This window comes from Triturus cristatus, chromosome 3_2 (genome assembly GCF_964204655.1).
Source record: "Triturus cristatus chromosome 3_2, aTriCri1.1, whole genome shotgun sequence".
Classification (NCBI taxonomy): domain Eukaryota; kingdom Metazoa; phylum Chordata; class Amphibia; order Caudata; family Salamandridae; genus Triturus; species Triturus cristatus.
This window is the reverse complement of record NC_140584.1, coordinates 939,245,499-939,260,252: the sequence shown is the minus strand read 5'-3', so window position 1 is coordinate 939,260,252 and position 14,754 is coordinate 939,245,499. Positions and strand designations below refer to the sequence as shown.

The 14,754-nt window shown below is 46.7% G+C and overlaps 1 protein-coding gene across 4 annotated transcripts in view; it reads left to right on the top strand.

Annotated features, from left to right (window-relative positions):
• The window catches only part of BCAS3 (BCAS3 microtubule associated cell migration factor), a 3,636,180-nt gene that overhangs the window by 2,420,572 nt on the left and 1,200,854 nt on the right, over positions 1–14,754 (top strand). For all 4 annotated transcript variants that reach the window (XM_085649432.1, XM_085649434.1, XM_085649433.1 and 1 more), the window contains exon 21: positions 7,026–7,222. In XM_085649432.1, coding sequence (XP_085505558.1) covers positions 7,026–7,222 — 197 coding nt within the window. The remainder of the gene's footprint in view (positions 1–7,025; positions 7,223–14,754) is intronic.

Below are 14,754 nucleotides of genomic sequence, written 5' to 3'. Positions count from 1 at the left end.
GGAGGGATGTTATTTAAGGATCGAAAGTGCACATCACCTGTTGGGTTGCAAGATCGCATTCTGGGCCTGATTTAGATCTTAACAGAACTACTGCTGTCCTGCCGCTGCGGCGATTCCAAGTATTTAGCCGAGTTGAATGCGGTCTGACTGCTGTATTTTAGATGTTGCGGCAATAGACAGGAGACAGCCGCAGCAGTGGTCTTCTCTGTAGGCTAACAGTACTCCGTCGCCATCAGGCCTACAGGTTTGCGCCGAGCTGATTTAGATGTTCACGTTGTGCTGGCAGTTTCCGATTGGCAAAGTCGTGACGGAGTGAGGCCATGGTGGTGTGTAGACTGGTAAGTACAACTTATACATGTGTCAATATACGTGTGTCATGTTTGCTTCAAAGGCATATGTAGGCAATGTGTTATGTGCCTTTGTGTTACACATTGCATGCACACACTATTGAATGCCCACCTTCAGGCAACACTAGCACAACACCCCCCTAGCATCACAACAACAATTATTTTTTTAATTGTCAATGCAGGTGTGTTCAGTTTACCTTGATAAGTAGGAAAATAAACACTACTGCATTGCACCCAAGAAAAATATTGCATGTAAAAGCAGTGCAGAAATCCACAAGGCTACAGCAGTTGTCAACACACGATTCATAGTAGGACAATTGTACAACTAGCTTACCTTAGATCCAGGCAACAACTGAGTCGTTTGGCCTCATGGTGGAATCGGAGCAGCAAAGGAGGGACCTGGGCTATAGTGTACAAGACAGAAACAGAAGCGGGAAGCAGGAAAAAAGGTACGTTTTTACCTCATTTCCTTTGAGTCCACTTACTCTAAGTAGGAGGGATTCCCGCCACAGTTGCTTCGATGGAAAAGCACATTGTAATCAGCTCGGTGGGACTCATGGCTGAGGTCCCGCTGTAGCGGTCTTTCACCTATGGATCTCCAACATCTAAATCATGGCGGGCCATGTCGGCGGGCAGGAAAACCGTAGAAAAAGTGACAGTGGGACCTGATCTGCCAAGATATAAATCGGGCCCCAACTCTTTAGTCCGTGAGGGACATTTGGAAATTTCATACATGAAGAGGGTGGTCAAGGACATCGTTTTGGTGGCCAGGGCTTGATAGACTGGAGGACAGGTTTGTACAAGAGCGTGAAGTATATGCAAATAGTGAAAAGATGCTTAGAGTGGTTCCGGTGCCTTTGTGTCCCATTGAGTGGCTGGGGTTTCTGTGGCAGAAGGTAGGTTTTGACATTTATACTCCTTTTAATTAGTTACCCCATGAGTGTAGATATGCTGTGGTTCTAGTGGCTTACAACTCTAAGTGGCCGGAAGTAAAACTTATTTCTCAAGTTACCACTGTGGCAGTAATTGAGTTCTTCAAGGAGCTGTTTAGTCTGGAAGACTACCCTGAGTTTCTTATCACTGACAATGGTGTGCAGTTAAGGTCACATGAGATGGAAAGTTTCTTAAGTACTGCAACATCCGCTATGTCACCACCACGTGACTGCCTGGAGGGTTGTGTTCAATACCCTCCAGGTGCGTGTGAGAACAGACTGCTTGGTGCTAGTGGCTGGCTGTGAAGTTCACGGTATTTGCACACTGGTAGAACGTTTACTTTGCTATTTTGCACATTGCTGTTTTGGCCTCTTTTAATCTTTTTAAAATAATCTGCATCATTTGCAAAACTGTACTGTATGGTGAATATCCTACCTTGAGGTCGCTGCTGAAGCCTGTTCGCCGGTCTCTACCGCTTCGGACCCGGTGAGCGGCGGCCATCATTGAGTTAGCGCTCTAGTCGCGCTATAGTCGCTCATGCTACATAAACACGCCCTGAAGCGACCGCGCAGCAGTGATTGCCTGGAGGGTTGTGTTCAATACCCTCCAGGTGCGTGTGAGAACAGACTGCTTGGTGCTAGTGGCTGGCTGTGAAGTTCACGGTATTTGCATACTGGTAGAACGTTTACTTTGCTATTTTGCACATTGCTGTTTTGGCCTCTTTTAATCTTTTTAAAATAATCTGCATCATTTGCAAAACTGTACTGTATGATGAATATCCTACCTTGAGGACGCTGCTGAAGCCTGGTTCGCCGGTCTCTACCGCTTCGGACCCGGTGAGCGGCGGCCATCATTGAGTTAGCGCTCTAGTCGCGCTATAGTCGCTCATGCTACATAAATACGCCCTGAAGCGACCGCGCAGCGGGCGAGCTGATGGCGCGCCGAAGGCGCGCCCAAGGCTAGCCCGTCTGCGCCCGTCCGCGCTCATCCGCGCTCGTGCCGGGCTCAGGGCGATGAACCCTGCCTCCACGCCAGGAAAACACATCTCTTTCGCAAAGGAGACTCTCCTACGACTCAACCCTGCTACCGACATCTCACCTTGCCCTAGATTCTCCCCCTCGATACCAGTTGACACGTTGCCCCATTTATGTGGTAACTGTTCTGGTGAACTTCCTTTAATTCTAGCTGCACCTATCAAAATCCTTTCTCATGGCTGCTTAGGAACCGAGCCACCTATGAAGGCGTCTCTTTTCAAATGCCTCTTGGTGAATGCCCGGTCGCTAGTGAAGCAAAGCCAAGAATGCTCCATCCTGATTGAAGATCAGGATGTTAAGATGGCCTTTATTACCGAATCCTGGACAGACAATGCGTCGCGACCAGGTTTGGTTGAAGCCGCCCCACCTGACTTTCTTAGCTATAGTCTGGACCGCCCTCTGAGAAGAGGGGGAGGCCTGGCAGTGATCTACCACAAAAGCCTCAGCCCCACTTTTGAGGACGTGTCTAACAGCTCTTGTGAAGCACTTTCTATTAATGTGCGGTTTGGCCCTCATGATTCACTTAAAGTGATGCTCATTTACCGTCCCCCAGGCTCCAAAGTGGCCTTTCTCGACTCAATAGGCCTATTGCTGGAAGATGGCCTCTGCGCCAAATCCTTCACCGCCTTAGGCGATTTTAATTTTCACTTAAATGATCCCTCGGACCCTGAAACGGCTCGACTGGTTCACTCATTGAGTGCCGTTGATCTTCACCAACTAGTATCTGGTCCCACTCACAGGGCCGGCCATACCCTGGATGGGATTTTTACTAACTCACCCTGTTTGTCAATCACGGGTACCTTGTCCTTACCTTGGACCGACCATTCGGCTATTCTCTTTGAGATTGCCCAGTCTACCCCTCCGCAAGTTCTCCAAAATCTTAGGGACGGGTTAGCCATTAGGGCCTGGAAAAATATCAATTCATCCAACCTTAATGAAGCATTGACTAACTCCGCCCCGGACCCAACGCCTAATATAGAGGATGCTTCTGCAGCCTATACTGACTGGATTAAATCAGCTTGCTGCCGTCTCGCACCGGTCAAATGGCGCATCCCCAAACGTAGAACCCCTTCTGCCCCTTGGTTCTCGCAGAGTCTTCAAAAGCTGAAAACAGAATGTAAACGTTTGGAGCGATTATGGAGGAACGGCTATAACTCCATCAACAAAGACCGGTACAGATCCTGCCTCCTAGACTATAAAAACTCGCTGCTTACTGAGAAAAAGGCCTTCTTTTGCAAGAAAATCATCGAACCCAAATCTTCTGCTAAAGAACTTTTTTAAACTGTTACTGCCCTTCTTGCTCCCCCCAAACCCACCCCGGACAGTAGTTATGACTTCTGCAATACTCTTGCACAATTCTTCCTGGCTAAGGTTGATGCCATCTTTTCCTCTTTCAACATGCCCTCAGGACCCCCCGCTGATATTAGCACCGACGTGATACTGTCTAATAACCTCCCCACCTTTGATAATTTCACGCCCCTGTCTAATCAGGTGGTGGTCAATCTGTTGCTGGGCTGTAATTCTGGTTCCCCGAAAGACCCTTGCCCTGCCTCTATAATCAAAATGGCCCCAAATACTATCGCCAACACTCTCACTCCACTTCTCAATCAGATTTTGGCTTCTGGGCAATACCCCTTGTCCTGGAAAACCGCCTCGATCCTACCTCTCTTAAAAAAAAAACAATCTCGATCCGAAAGACCCCAACAGCTACAGACCTATTTCCCGTCTCCCCTTACCGGCCAAAATACTGGAGAAGGCGATGAATTCGCAACTCAGTCTTTTTCTGGACACCAACACTCTGTTGGACCACTCCCAATACGGGTTCCGGGCCGGGCATAGCACGGAATCGGCCCTGTTGAAAGCCACGGAAGAGATTAGGGAAGCCGTCGACCAGGGAGGTTCAGCTATCTTGATCTTACTGGACCTGTCGGCGGCTTTCGATACGGTTCACCATGTTGTCTTAACAGATCGACTCTCCAAGGTCGGCATTCAGGGCACTGCCCTTGCCCTCCTTAAGTCCTTCTTGTCCAACAGAACCCAAAACGTGGACATGGGCAACTTATGGCGAACAAAGCGGTACAATTTTGTACCGCTTTGTTCGCCATAAGTTGGCAGGGTATGCTCAGACGTGAGTCCCTTGCTCACTTTGCCACTGGATTCAAGCAAGCCTGGCTGAAGATGTCTGAAATGCCAGAAACTGGTCCTAGGAAGCTTGTTTCCGGTCCAGGGAAGGCATGGCTTGGCAGTTCGGGCTGGACTGTTCCCATGAGGCACAGGGTCAGACTGATTTGCATATGGCCATGTCTGAACTGGGGTGGCAGAGTGGGCTAAAGAACGGTGATGGATCAAACCCAGATCTGTTGATTGGGTGTGAGTGTTTGATTGGTTCTGATGCTCCGTCCATCACCACCCCCTTTTGTACCGCTTTGTTCGCCATAAGTTGGCAGGGTATGCTCAGACGTGAGTCCCTTGCTCACTTTGCCACTGGATTCAAGCAAGCCTGGCTGAAGACGGCTGAAATGCCAGAAACCGGTCCTAGGAAGCTTGTTTCCGGTCCAGGGAAGGCATGGCTTGGCAGTTCGGGCTGGACTGTTCCCATGAGGCACAGGGTCAGACTGATTTGCATATGGCCATGTCTGAACTGGGGTGGCAGAGTGGGCTAAAGAACGGTGATGGATCAAACCCAGATCTGTTGACTGGGTGTGAGTGTTTGATTGGTTCTGATGCTCCGTCCATCACCACCCCCTTTTGTACCGCTTTGTTCGCCATAAGTTGGCAGGGTATGCTCAGACGTGAGTCCCTTGCTCACTTTGCCACTGGATTCAAGCAAGCCTGGCTGAAGATGTCTGAAATGCCAGAAACTGGTCCTAGGAAGCTTGTTTCCGGTCCAGGGAAGGCATGGCTTGGCAGTTCGGGCTGGACTGTTCCCATGAGGCACAGGGTCAGACTGATTTGCATATGGCCATGTCTGAACTGGGGTGGCAGAGTGGGCTAAAGAACGGTGATGGATCAAACCCAGATCTGTTGACTGGGTGTGAGTGTTTGATTGGTTCTGATGCTCCGTCCATCACCACCCCCTTTTGTACCGCTTCTAACCATTAGGACGTTGAGGAAAATAAAGCCTTATTTGACCACCGACAGCTTTAGATCTGTTGTGTCCACCCTAGCTCTGTCCCATCTGGACTACTTAAACAACCTTTTTCTTATGGTTCACAATAAACATCTTAACAGACTCCAGATGGCACAGAACGCGGCAGCCAGGCTGCTAACGAACACTCCTAAATTTGTGTCCGTTAGCAAAGGACTACGAGAATTGCACTGGCTACCCATGAAACATCGGGTTCTTTTTAAGTCCCTCTGTATAGCTCATAAATCACTTCACGGAACCGGACCTCTGGACCTTAGAAATCGTTTCCAGTGGTACATTCCTGGGAGAACTCTTCGCTCTAGCGATGCCAAACTGGCGGTAGTAACTAGGGCCAAAAAGGCAAACTGGGGCGGGAGGAGCTTTGTTCGCAAAGCCGGCCACGCCTGGAACGAACTCCCTTTATTTCTCAGGTCCACTACTGATCTCCTCTCTTTTAGAAAAGGTCTAAAGACCTGGCTGTTCTCATTCTAGACTTTCTCTGCGCCTCTGGTTTTAGTTGTTCATTGCCTCTCCAGACTTTCTGCTACAGCGCCAGGACACCTTCGGGTATTAGAGCGCTCTATAAGTTGTTATAACATAACATAACATAACCACGTTATACGAACCTTCGGGAAAATGGACAGGTGGAACGGTTCAACCATGTGTTGAATGAGAGCATTTTGTGGGCATGTGATTTTGAATGAGAATGGAAGGACAAACTGCAGGATTACTTCTCATACCACCACAGAAGTTATTCCGTTTAAACTGCTTAAAGGTAGGGATCCTGTATCAAAGTTGTGTCCCTTGTGGTTCAAGAAAGAACATGGTGGCAGATTGGGTCAGGATTTGCAAGCCTGGAGTTTTGACCAAAAGTTAGCCCAGATTTGGTAAGTCTATGAAAGTTGTCAAGGTCAATAATGTGGTCACTCAAGATGGCATGGTCTGAAACGTCAGAAGGGTGGCTAGATGTGAGTGCTGGGAAAGAAGGGCTCTGTTTGATATTCCAGGCGGAATGGATCCATTCGAGAGTGTTGCTTCAAGGGTCAAGCAAGCTAATTGTGACAGGAGGCCTCCTTGCAAATTTGTAGATTTTGTATAGTGAGTGGCTTTTGTCTGGTGGTCGTTTTTCGCTGTGTGTGCAGTTTTTTTTTAATTTTTGCGTGTTCAGTGTAGCCTTTTGTTGATGTGTGGCTGTTTTGTAAGGGGGAATAGGTGTGTTAGATTTGTACATGTAATAACCTTGTGTTTATTGCTTTAAGGGATAGAGGAAGAAAGGATTAAAAACAGGATAACAGTCTCCTCGACGACTCTTCATTTCAGGCTTCCTAAACTACTTTACAATCCTTGCACATTACCTCCCCCAAATAAATTAAGAAAAATAGCTGTCCTACATGCCATTCAGTAAAAATGAACTCTTTGCTGTGTGTAATATTTTCGAACTGTGCTCTTTATTCTATGAAAAGTATGCCATCGCTTTAATACCACAATTAACCACACTCTGGGGTTCTGCTTGCCCTGCTGTTGTGACCTTAGACAATTTTGAAGCGTTGGTATTTCATGTCATTTTTTGTTCATTGCTTCTAGGTTGAAATAGTGACACACACTGGTCCTCACCGACGGCTGTGGATGGGCCCTCAATTTCAGTTCAAGACTATCCATCCTTCGGGGCAGACAACAGTGATTTCATCCAGCTCTTCAGTCCTGCAGTCGCATGGCCCCAGCGACACTCCTCAGCCTCTTCTCGAATTTGACACGGATGATCTTGATCTCAACAGTCTTAGGTAAGGTACTGAGAAGTCAATTAAATTGAGCTCCATTTCCAAATGGACTTTAAGGGGCACCTATTTATTTACATGTGCGTTGCCCAAGTGGCCAGTTGTTAGGCAATCTAACAATTCAGACACTGTTTCTCAAGGACACTGAGTCTTGTGCTAGCAGATGATGCAGACTGTATGTCTAAATGTGGTAAAGATCACTAGGAGAGAATGAGGGTATACAAAATACATACCATTACATGCTCAGGCTTCAGTGGATTAATTTACGTATTTACAGATGTTCTTCTATTGAATACTTTGTTTTTGTTTATATGATTTTATTGAATAAATAACGTCAAAATACAAAGCAAGGTAACGTTTATAGGCAATAGTAGGGCAATAGCGGCGATACACAAATAGATGCATAGTAGTGTACTTCGATACATTTTCATTCAGCTGCGCATTTTATTTCCCCAGGCAGGCCATATCAGTCATGTTACCGGAAAAAATGAGAGGCAGTGTCCAGTAGTGCATTGTTGGTCAACAAGTAAGTGTGATGCTTGCAATAAACACGGCAGGTCGCGTCAAACAGACATCGCAAATCACAAACACAGCTAAACAGGCATAAGTGGGATTTTGCTCCCTTCAAATCCTACTTCCCTAGCCACGGATTCCCTCTCCGGCCTTAACGTTACGAAATTGTGACCGGACCCCGTATGTTCTTGGGACTAGACTTGACCTGCATCAGCTCCCAATATGCCTCAAGTTCTCCCTGTCAGTAATCAGCATCATGTATTCAGCTTTTACCCTGAGGACAAAAACGTTGTGCCCAATCCAATGCATTGCCACCTAACGTTGGCCAGTAAGAGGAAGATGGCCATAAAGCATCTAACACCAACCAGTACTTTTTTGACATATCCATATATTGCCCCCAGTGGGACTCATAGAGGGCGATAGTCATTGATTTGTTTAATTATATTAAACACAGATGTCCACAACACAGCTACCTGAGGGCAACCCAAAGCTATGTGCATGAAATCAGCATCATAAGCTGCATGACACAAACAGCATGAACTGTCTGCCAAACCCATGCCGTATAGTTGGCTGTGTGTGTGCTACATTCAATGAAGAAATTTTAATATGGATAAGGCGTAACCTATAATTAGGTGAGGCTGCGCCAGTCTGGGTGCAGTAGTACCAGTCTGGGTGCAGTAGTACCTCCATTTGGTCCTCCATTGGTAAAGGGTCTAGGTCCGTCAGCCATCTGGTTCCCGCTTTCAGGATGCAGACAGGGTGCTTGAGTTGCGTAGTGGTGTACAAGCGGGTGACCAGTTTCTTAGAGGAGGGAGTCCCTGGGAGTACTCTGAGCACATACAGGCAAGAAAAGCAATTGGAAAAGATAAAGTTTAATTCCCTGCATGTAGCCCTAAGTCGATGATACAGGAAGGCATTAAGGGGAGTGGAGTGAGTATCGTCTGTAATAGGCTGTAGTGTAATGAATTGCCCATCCGGGTATAAATCTCCGAGTGTATTTAGTTGCAAGCGTCACAGCTGAAGACACGCCCCTTATCAGCTGTGAATGGTAATTCAAGGTCACGCACAATTGGCATTTCGTTTGAATATAAGTAGTCATGTTATGTTCAGAGGCGAAGATGACTCCAATCTCTGATGCTTCACAGATGAGCAGAGATCAGCGTTTAGGAGCCAAGGAACAGCGCAGTGGGGCCCAACAGCAGGGTGCGGCTAGATTGGTCCAGGGCACTGCCAGTAATGTGCAAAATGGACCTACGCATAGTAATAATACAGCTTCAAATCCGGGTGAAGATCTCCCCTATTCAGATGGCAGTGTGAGTGTCTCTCGGGCTGTTAGCCTACCCAAGCCAGTGCTTTAAGATTAGATCGAATGCGATCAAGGAACTACCTAGTAAGTGGGATAGGGGTGTTGATAAAGAAGTATAGGAACTTGGGACGCCCCACTATTTTGGCTATAGCGATTCTGCCAACCTTGTAGAGAGCCAAACAGACCATGCTAGCACCTGCGCCTCCAACTGTGCAATCAGCCTCCCATACTTTTTCCTCCTAGTAACGTCCATATTTCTTCTAATCCATCAAAAAACACACATAGGTAGTAGTGTTCCCTCACAGGGAAATATCCACACATTCACTAAGCACAGTATAATCCGTAAGTATTAGGCGTGAAAAAGTTGAATTATTAAGCTTTTCTATAGCAACCGGGTGCTAGATCAGCCCCAAACAACTACTACATACAGGTGTTGTCAGCACAAGCAAATGTGCAACCAACTAAACAAAAAAACTGAGGCTCTTTCAGCACACCATTGGATCAAATATGAATCAAATATAGTACCGGTCTACTCTGTTAGACCCTTAGGTATATACCACTTCTAATCCATATACTTAGGTGCTTGACTGTGTCAAACGACAACTTCAATGGATACTCAGTCAAAAGCGCTCGTGGTGGGGGTGATTGGTAATATAACTGATTTCAGTCAGTTGATGGTAACTCCTGCGAAACTGTCAAATTTGATAACATCATGAAGTATGGGCAGGATATTAGATTCAGGGTTTCAAATGTATAGTGTAACATCTCCAGGATATATTAATATTATCCACCTATGGGCGATGTAGCTGAGGCCCCTATGAGAGTGATGTTGCTACAGGCTGGCCTCGAAAGGTTCCATAGTGATGGGAAACCGGATGAGTGACCGGGAGCAATCCTGCTTTAGTATTTATGGCCATTGAAATGAGGGCCATCAAATTAATCGAGCGCTACAGCTGATCTGTTCCAGCAGAATGAACTGATACTCCACTCCACTCCAATGAGTCAAACACTTCTTCTCACAAATACTTCATCAATCTTACGCTCTGTGCCAACTTATAAATAACTAGATTATATTAGTGCTTATTATTTATTTGATTGAGTCGATGCCAGCTTCAAAAGGCAACCATTCAACATGCAAAAGTTGCAGATGCTCGAACTATTTTACCAGTTTGAATGGTCTGGGTCCTGCATTGACATGGACATGGTTTCAAATAGTTATTTCAATGATCTCCTATAAGATGAAGGATAAGGGATAGCTACATCAGTGGGGCATATTGTAAAAGTGACTTCTAGTGCTTCCACTCGTAGTGCGGCTCTGGTAATCGGGATATAGGGTGTGCAAACTCCGAACCACCGCCAGTGCTTGTGGGAATGCTTAAGAGTTTGGGGGATTGTTTCCCTGCTTTGTTTGTTACAGGAGCGGATATATCAGCATCTCTATTTACGTTGATAACTCGATGAGGTTCCTGAGATAACTATTAATCGGTTTGTGTTTTTTGGGCCTTGGGAAGCAGAACACAATATAATTATGATATGATTCATCTGTCGAATTGCCAGCAATAAAAATATCATGGCAGTTACTCAAAAATGTATTCAAAACATTGGTTGACGACTGCCGGTTCTTGATTGTGACCTATTCGTTCCTGAAGGAGATATAAAATGCTTTGCTTAGAGCACTGCCCTTGCACACCCAGCCGACATTGGTTTCTCCCAGGGAACCTTCTCCAGAGACCTCCTGGGGTCCTGTGACTGACGATTCATGACTCTTTCCTAGTGTCTCCGGTCATTTGTATACATCGACGAGCATGGTCTTTAGACTCGTTTAGGACTCTTCAGTTCTTTCATATTTTCTGTGTCGTAACTGTGTGCTGTACTTTGCCATATTATTCTTTCTTACGATGGCAAAGTATTTAACTCAATTTCTTTACTTGTAAGAATGCCTGATAGGGCGGTTGGTGCTAGCGCAATCGCTTAAATGGAGTAGGTTGCAAAGTGAAAGTGGAGAAATCTAAAGAGAGCACAATCAGCTGGTGTGGCCATTCCAGGGGTAGTGGTCTCTGGTATATTGCATTTATTTGCCAAGCTCCATGCTCCAGACCCAAATGTCCTAATCCGGGAAAATACTTTTTTTTTTTTTTTTTTTTTTTTTTAAAACCTTTATTTCTTCAAGAGTCTGGACACAGCTATTCAGCCGACAACCCGGAGGTTCGGCAGCTTCGGTAGAGAAGGACAGAGAAGCGTCCACATTGCATTAAAGGAGCAGTGAAAAGATTCCATTTTTAAATAAACGCAAACACACAACAAACCCCAGAAAGGCAAGAACACTGAATGCCCATGGTGATAGCCCCCCAGGGGAGGCCGGACCCCAATCATCTAACAGTCACAGTACTGTGATAAGAGGAAGAAGGGGGACAGCAGAGGCCCAAGAAGTCAATTAACCATTAAATCTTATATACTGAGCTGGAAAGAATGTCAAGAAGAAAGCTGTTCCTCGGGGGGATCCAAGTCAGGGGCAAGACATATTCCCCCCTTGTATTGATTCCACCGCTCCCAGATGGCGTGCCACTTCCGAGGGCGGCCTCTAGCGCAATATACTGTCTTTTCCCTGAGCATACTCCAGTCCATATTTTCTTTCCACGCGGTCAATGTGGGGGGCCCCACGGAGCCCCACAATCGCGCGATATCTCTCTTAGCGACCATGTTACCCAGAGTCACCCATTGGGTCTGTGCCTCATCGTGATCAGTGGGCCCCCAGACATTCAGGAGACAACACCGCGCTTCCGGCTGCATAGCAATGCCCGTCACCTCCCCCATCACTGCATGGACTCTCCTCCAGAATTCCGTGATGAAACCACATTCCCAAATGATATGCAGGAAAGTACCCACCATACCACATCCCCTCCTACATAGGCCTTCCTCAGAGAATCCCATATGAACCAGCCTTGGCCCCGTCACATACACTCGATGCAGTATTTTGAGCTGCACCAGCCTCAGACGCGACGGGATCGCAACCTCCTTGGGAGAGGAAACAGCAGACTGCCAATCCTCGTCATCCAACTCGAGTCCATCCCTAGTCCACTGGTCACGCAGCCCCAGAAGCATATCCGCCCGGACATTTATCAATTTCTTGTAGATGAGCGAGATCGTGCTCTCAGGCATATGGCCACCAAGGATCCGGTCCTCCAAAGGAGAGGACTCAGGCACCTTCTCACCCTCCACGAGCACTGACCGGAGGGCATGACGCACCTGGACATAGCGGAAAAACTCGGATGTCCCCAGCTCATACTCCTTCTGCAACTCTTCAAAGGACTTCACCCTCCCCTTAATCAGCACATCTCCGACCCTGGAGATGCCGATCAAGTCCCATTTATCAAAACCTTTTGTATGCCAAAGCCTACCCAATCTTTCAGATTCAAACAGCGGGGTAGCAAGGGTGAGCCTATCCTTCCAGCCCAGCGAGTCAGTTGCCACCTTCCACACACGCACCGCCACCCCAGTGGGCCCCGTGAGGGACGAGTCCAGGGACCGCGAGTACAACGCCCTGTGATAGTTACCACCACGCAGCAACCACCTGTCCATGGCATAACCAGGGCTGAGGGAAAATACTTTTTAAAAAGAAATTCCCGCGCTATGATCACATCTCGAAGACTTTAAGGTACAATCAAAGGGGGCTTATACAAGCCTACTGTGCAGTGCAAACGACCCCGAACTAAATTCACATGACTATTGTTAGCCATGTAAAGGCCCTGGGAGCAGGCTCTACGTGCAACCTGTGATTATATTCAAGAGCAGATATGTTTCAGAAATGTGTCAATACTATACGAGCTTCAACAGCTAATGTGGAAACTATTCGATTGACCATTTTCACAACTGAAATCAGATCAGACCACAATCACTCGATGCACTCGCTGGTGTCGGGTCTGTTCCATCTGGGACAGAACCGCCATATTGGCAATGGTGCAGAGATGAGGTGCAAAGGACAGGCTGAGGTCAATGATAACATCTAGGGGCCTCATTTACTATACTCATGGTTACATAAAGGGGTCACAAGTTGTGCATAGACTTTTGCAACGGGGAGGTTTTTCTGCCAGCTGACCTATGAGCTAATAGGTGGTTTCTCAAAATAAGGTATCTCAGAACGACCTGACCAATTAATATTCATTAAACAACGTAATTTACAACCCCCTACGTTTTGCTACAATCACCAGGAAGGTGTCTTGTAGGGGACAGCAGAGCACATTCCTATGATTACAGTTGAAAAATTACGTTTCATTTTTTTAATTAAAATTTTTGTATTAGAGTTTTCTGTAGTTAACACAACAAACATATAGGCATACCAAAGATAACATAGGTACATGTGAGCAAGTGCACAGTGAGTTGTATTATACATCAACACGTTATATGGCCTTAAACATACGATGAATGGGCACCAGGCAGATGATAAGCTAGTACAAGGTTTGTCAACCAGTATTCAGCTATGTGTGTCTAGGCTGCTCTTCGCCACCCCCAGGCCAATTCCATAGTAGCGCAGCCAGTGACCCCATATCTTAGTGAATTTCCTTGGGCATCCTCTGGCTTTGTATTTGACTTTCTCAGCAGTCATATAGGGGTCCATCCCAGCTTTCCAGTCTCTGAGCATGGGGAACCAGGCGCGCCCCAGTGTGAGGCTACATCTCGCTTGGCGACTACTAGGCCTAAGTTACTAAAGACGAGCTTAGCTCTGGGGATAGCTACATCAGTGGGGATAACCAACAATATGTATTTAGAGTCCATTTGTATTGTTTCTCCCAATGCTCCATTTAGTTCCTCTACAGTGTTTTTCCAGTATCTATGAATGTTAGAGCATTCCATAGTGTTTGTATGAATGACCCTCTCTCTGCCCCACAACGAAGACAACTAGCGGAGTCAGCTATTCCACAGCCATGCAACCGGTCCCTGTCATAATAGGCCCTATGTAGAACTTTGATTTGGATCAGTCAAGGGATTGATTTAGTAGTGGCTCCCCTGGGGTGCATAAGACTGCATCCCAGTCCAGGCCGTCGAGGTCTCCCACTTCATATTCCCAGCGTGTTCTTAGTTTCATTAAGGGGTCTGGCCTATTTGTGGTAATTGTTTTATAGGTCAATGACACTGCTTTTTATGGAATTTTCCCCATCAGCAGCCTCCCTTCTAAAGAAGCATATTCTGATATATTGTCAATGTCAAGTTCCTCTGTCACCCAGGCATAATGAAGTTGGAGGTATTTGTAGTGTTTCCAAAAGGAGCTAAAAGGGATTATGGCCCCTCCCTTTAGGATGTCCCCCCGTTTAGAGATCCCAAGGGTATCCCAGTTCCTGAAGCCCTTCAATTTCCTGAACTCCTTCAGGCATGTACCCTTCCACAAGGGGCGGGGGGGTCGCATGTAACTTGTGCGTGTAATTTCATCCATCTATCTGACCCTTTCCAGGTTTCTAGAACTACCTGTGTTGCTGGCAGAAACTTCTTCACCCCTGTCCTGCCAAAGAGATAGTGTATATAAGAGTGGGTTTGAAATTTGGCCAGTTCAAGGGCATATGTGGGGTGGTCTCCAGGCATATGTCACCAGTCATTGATGAAATTTAAATGGGCTGCTCAGTCATATGCTTTTATGTCAGGCAGAGTGATACCCCCACCGTATTGATTCCTTTGCAGGGTGTGCAGTGCCGCCCTTGGGTGACCTCCGGTCAAGAGGAACGCCTGA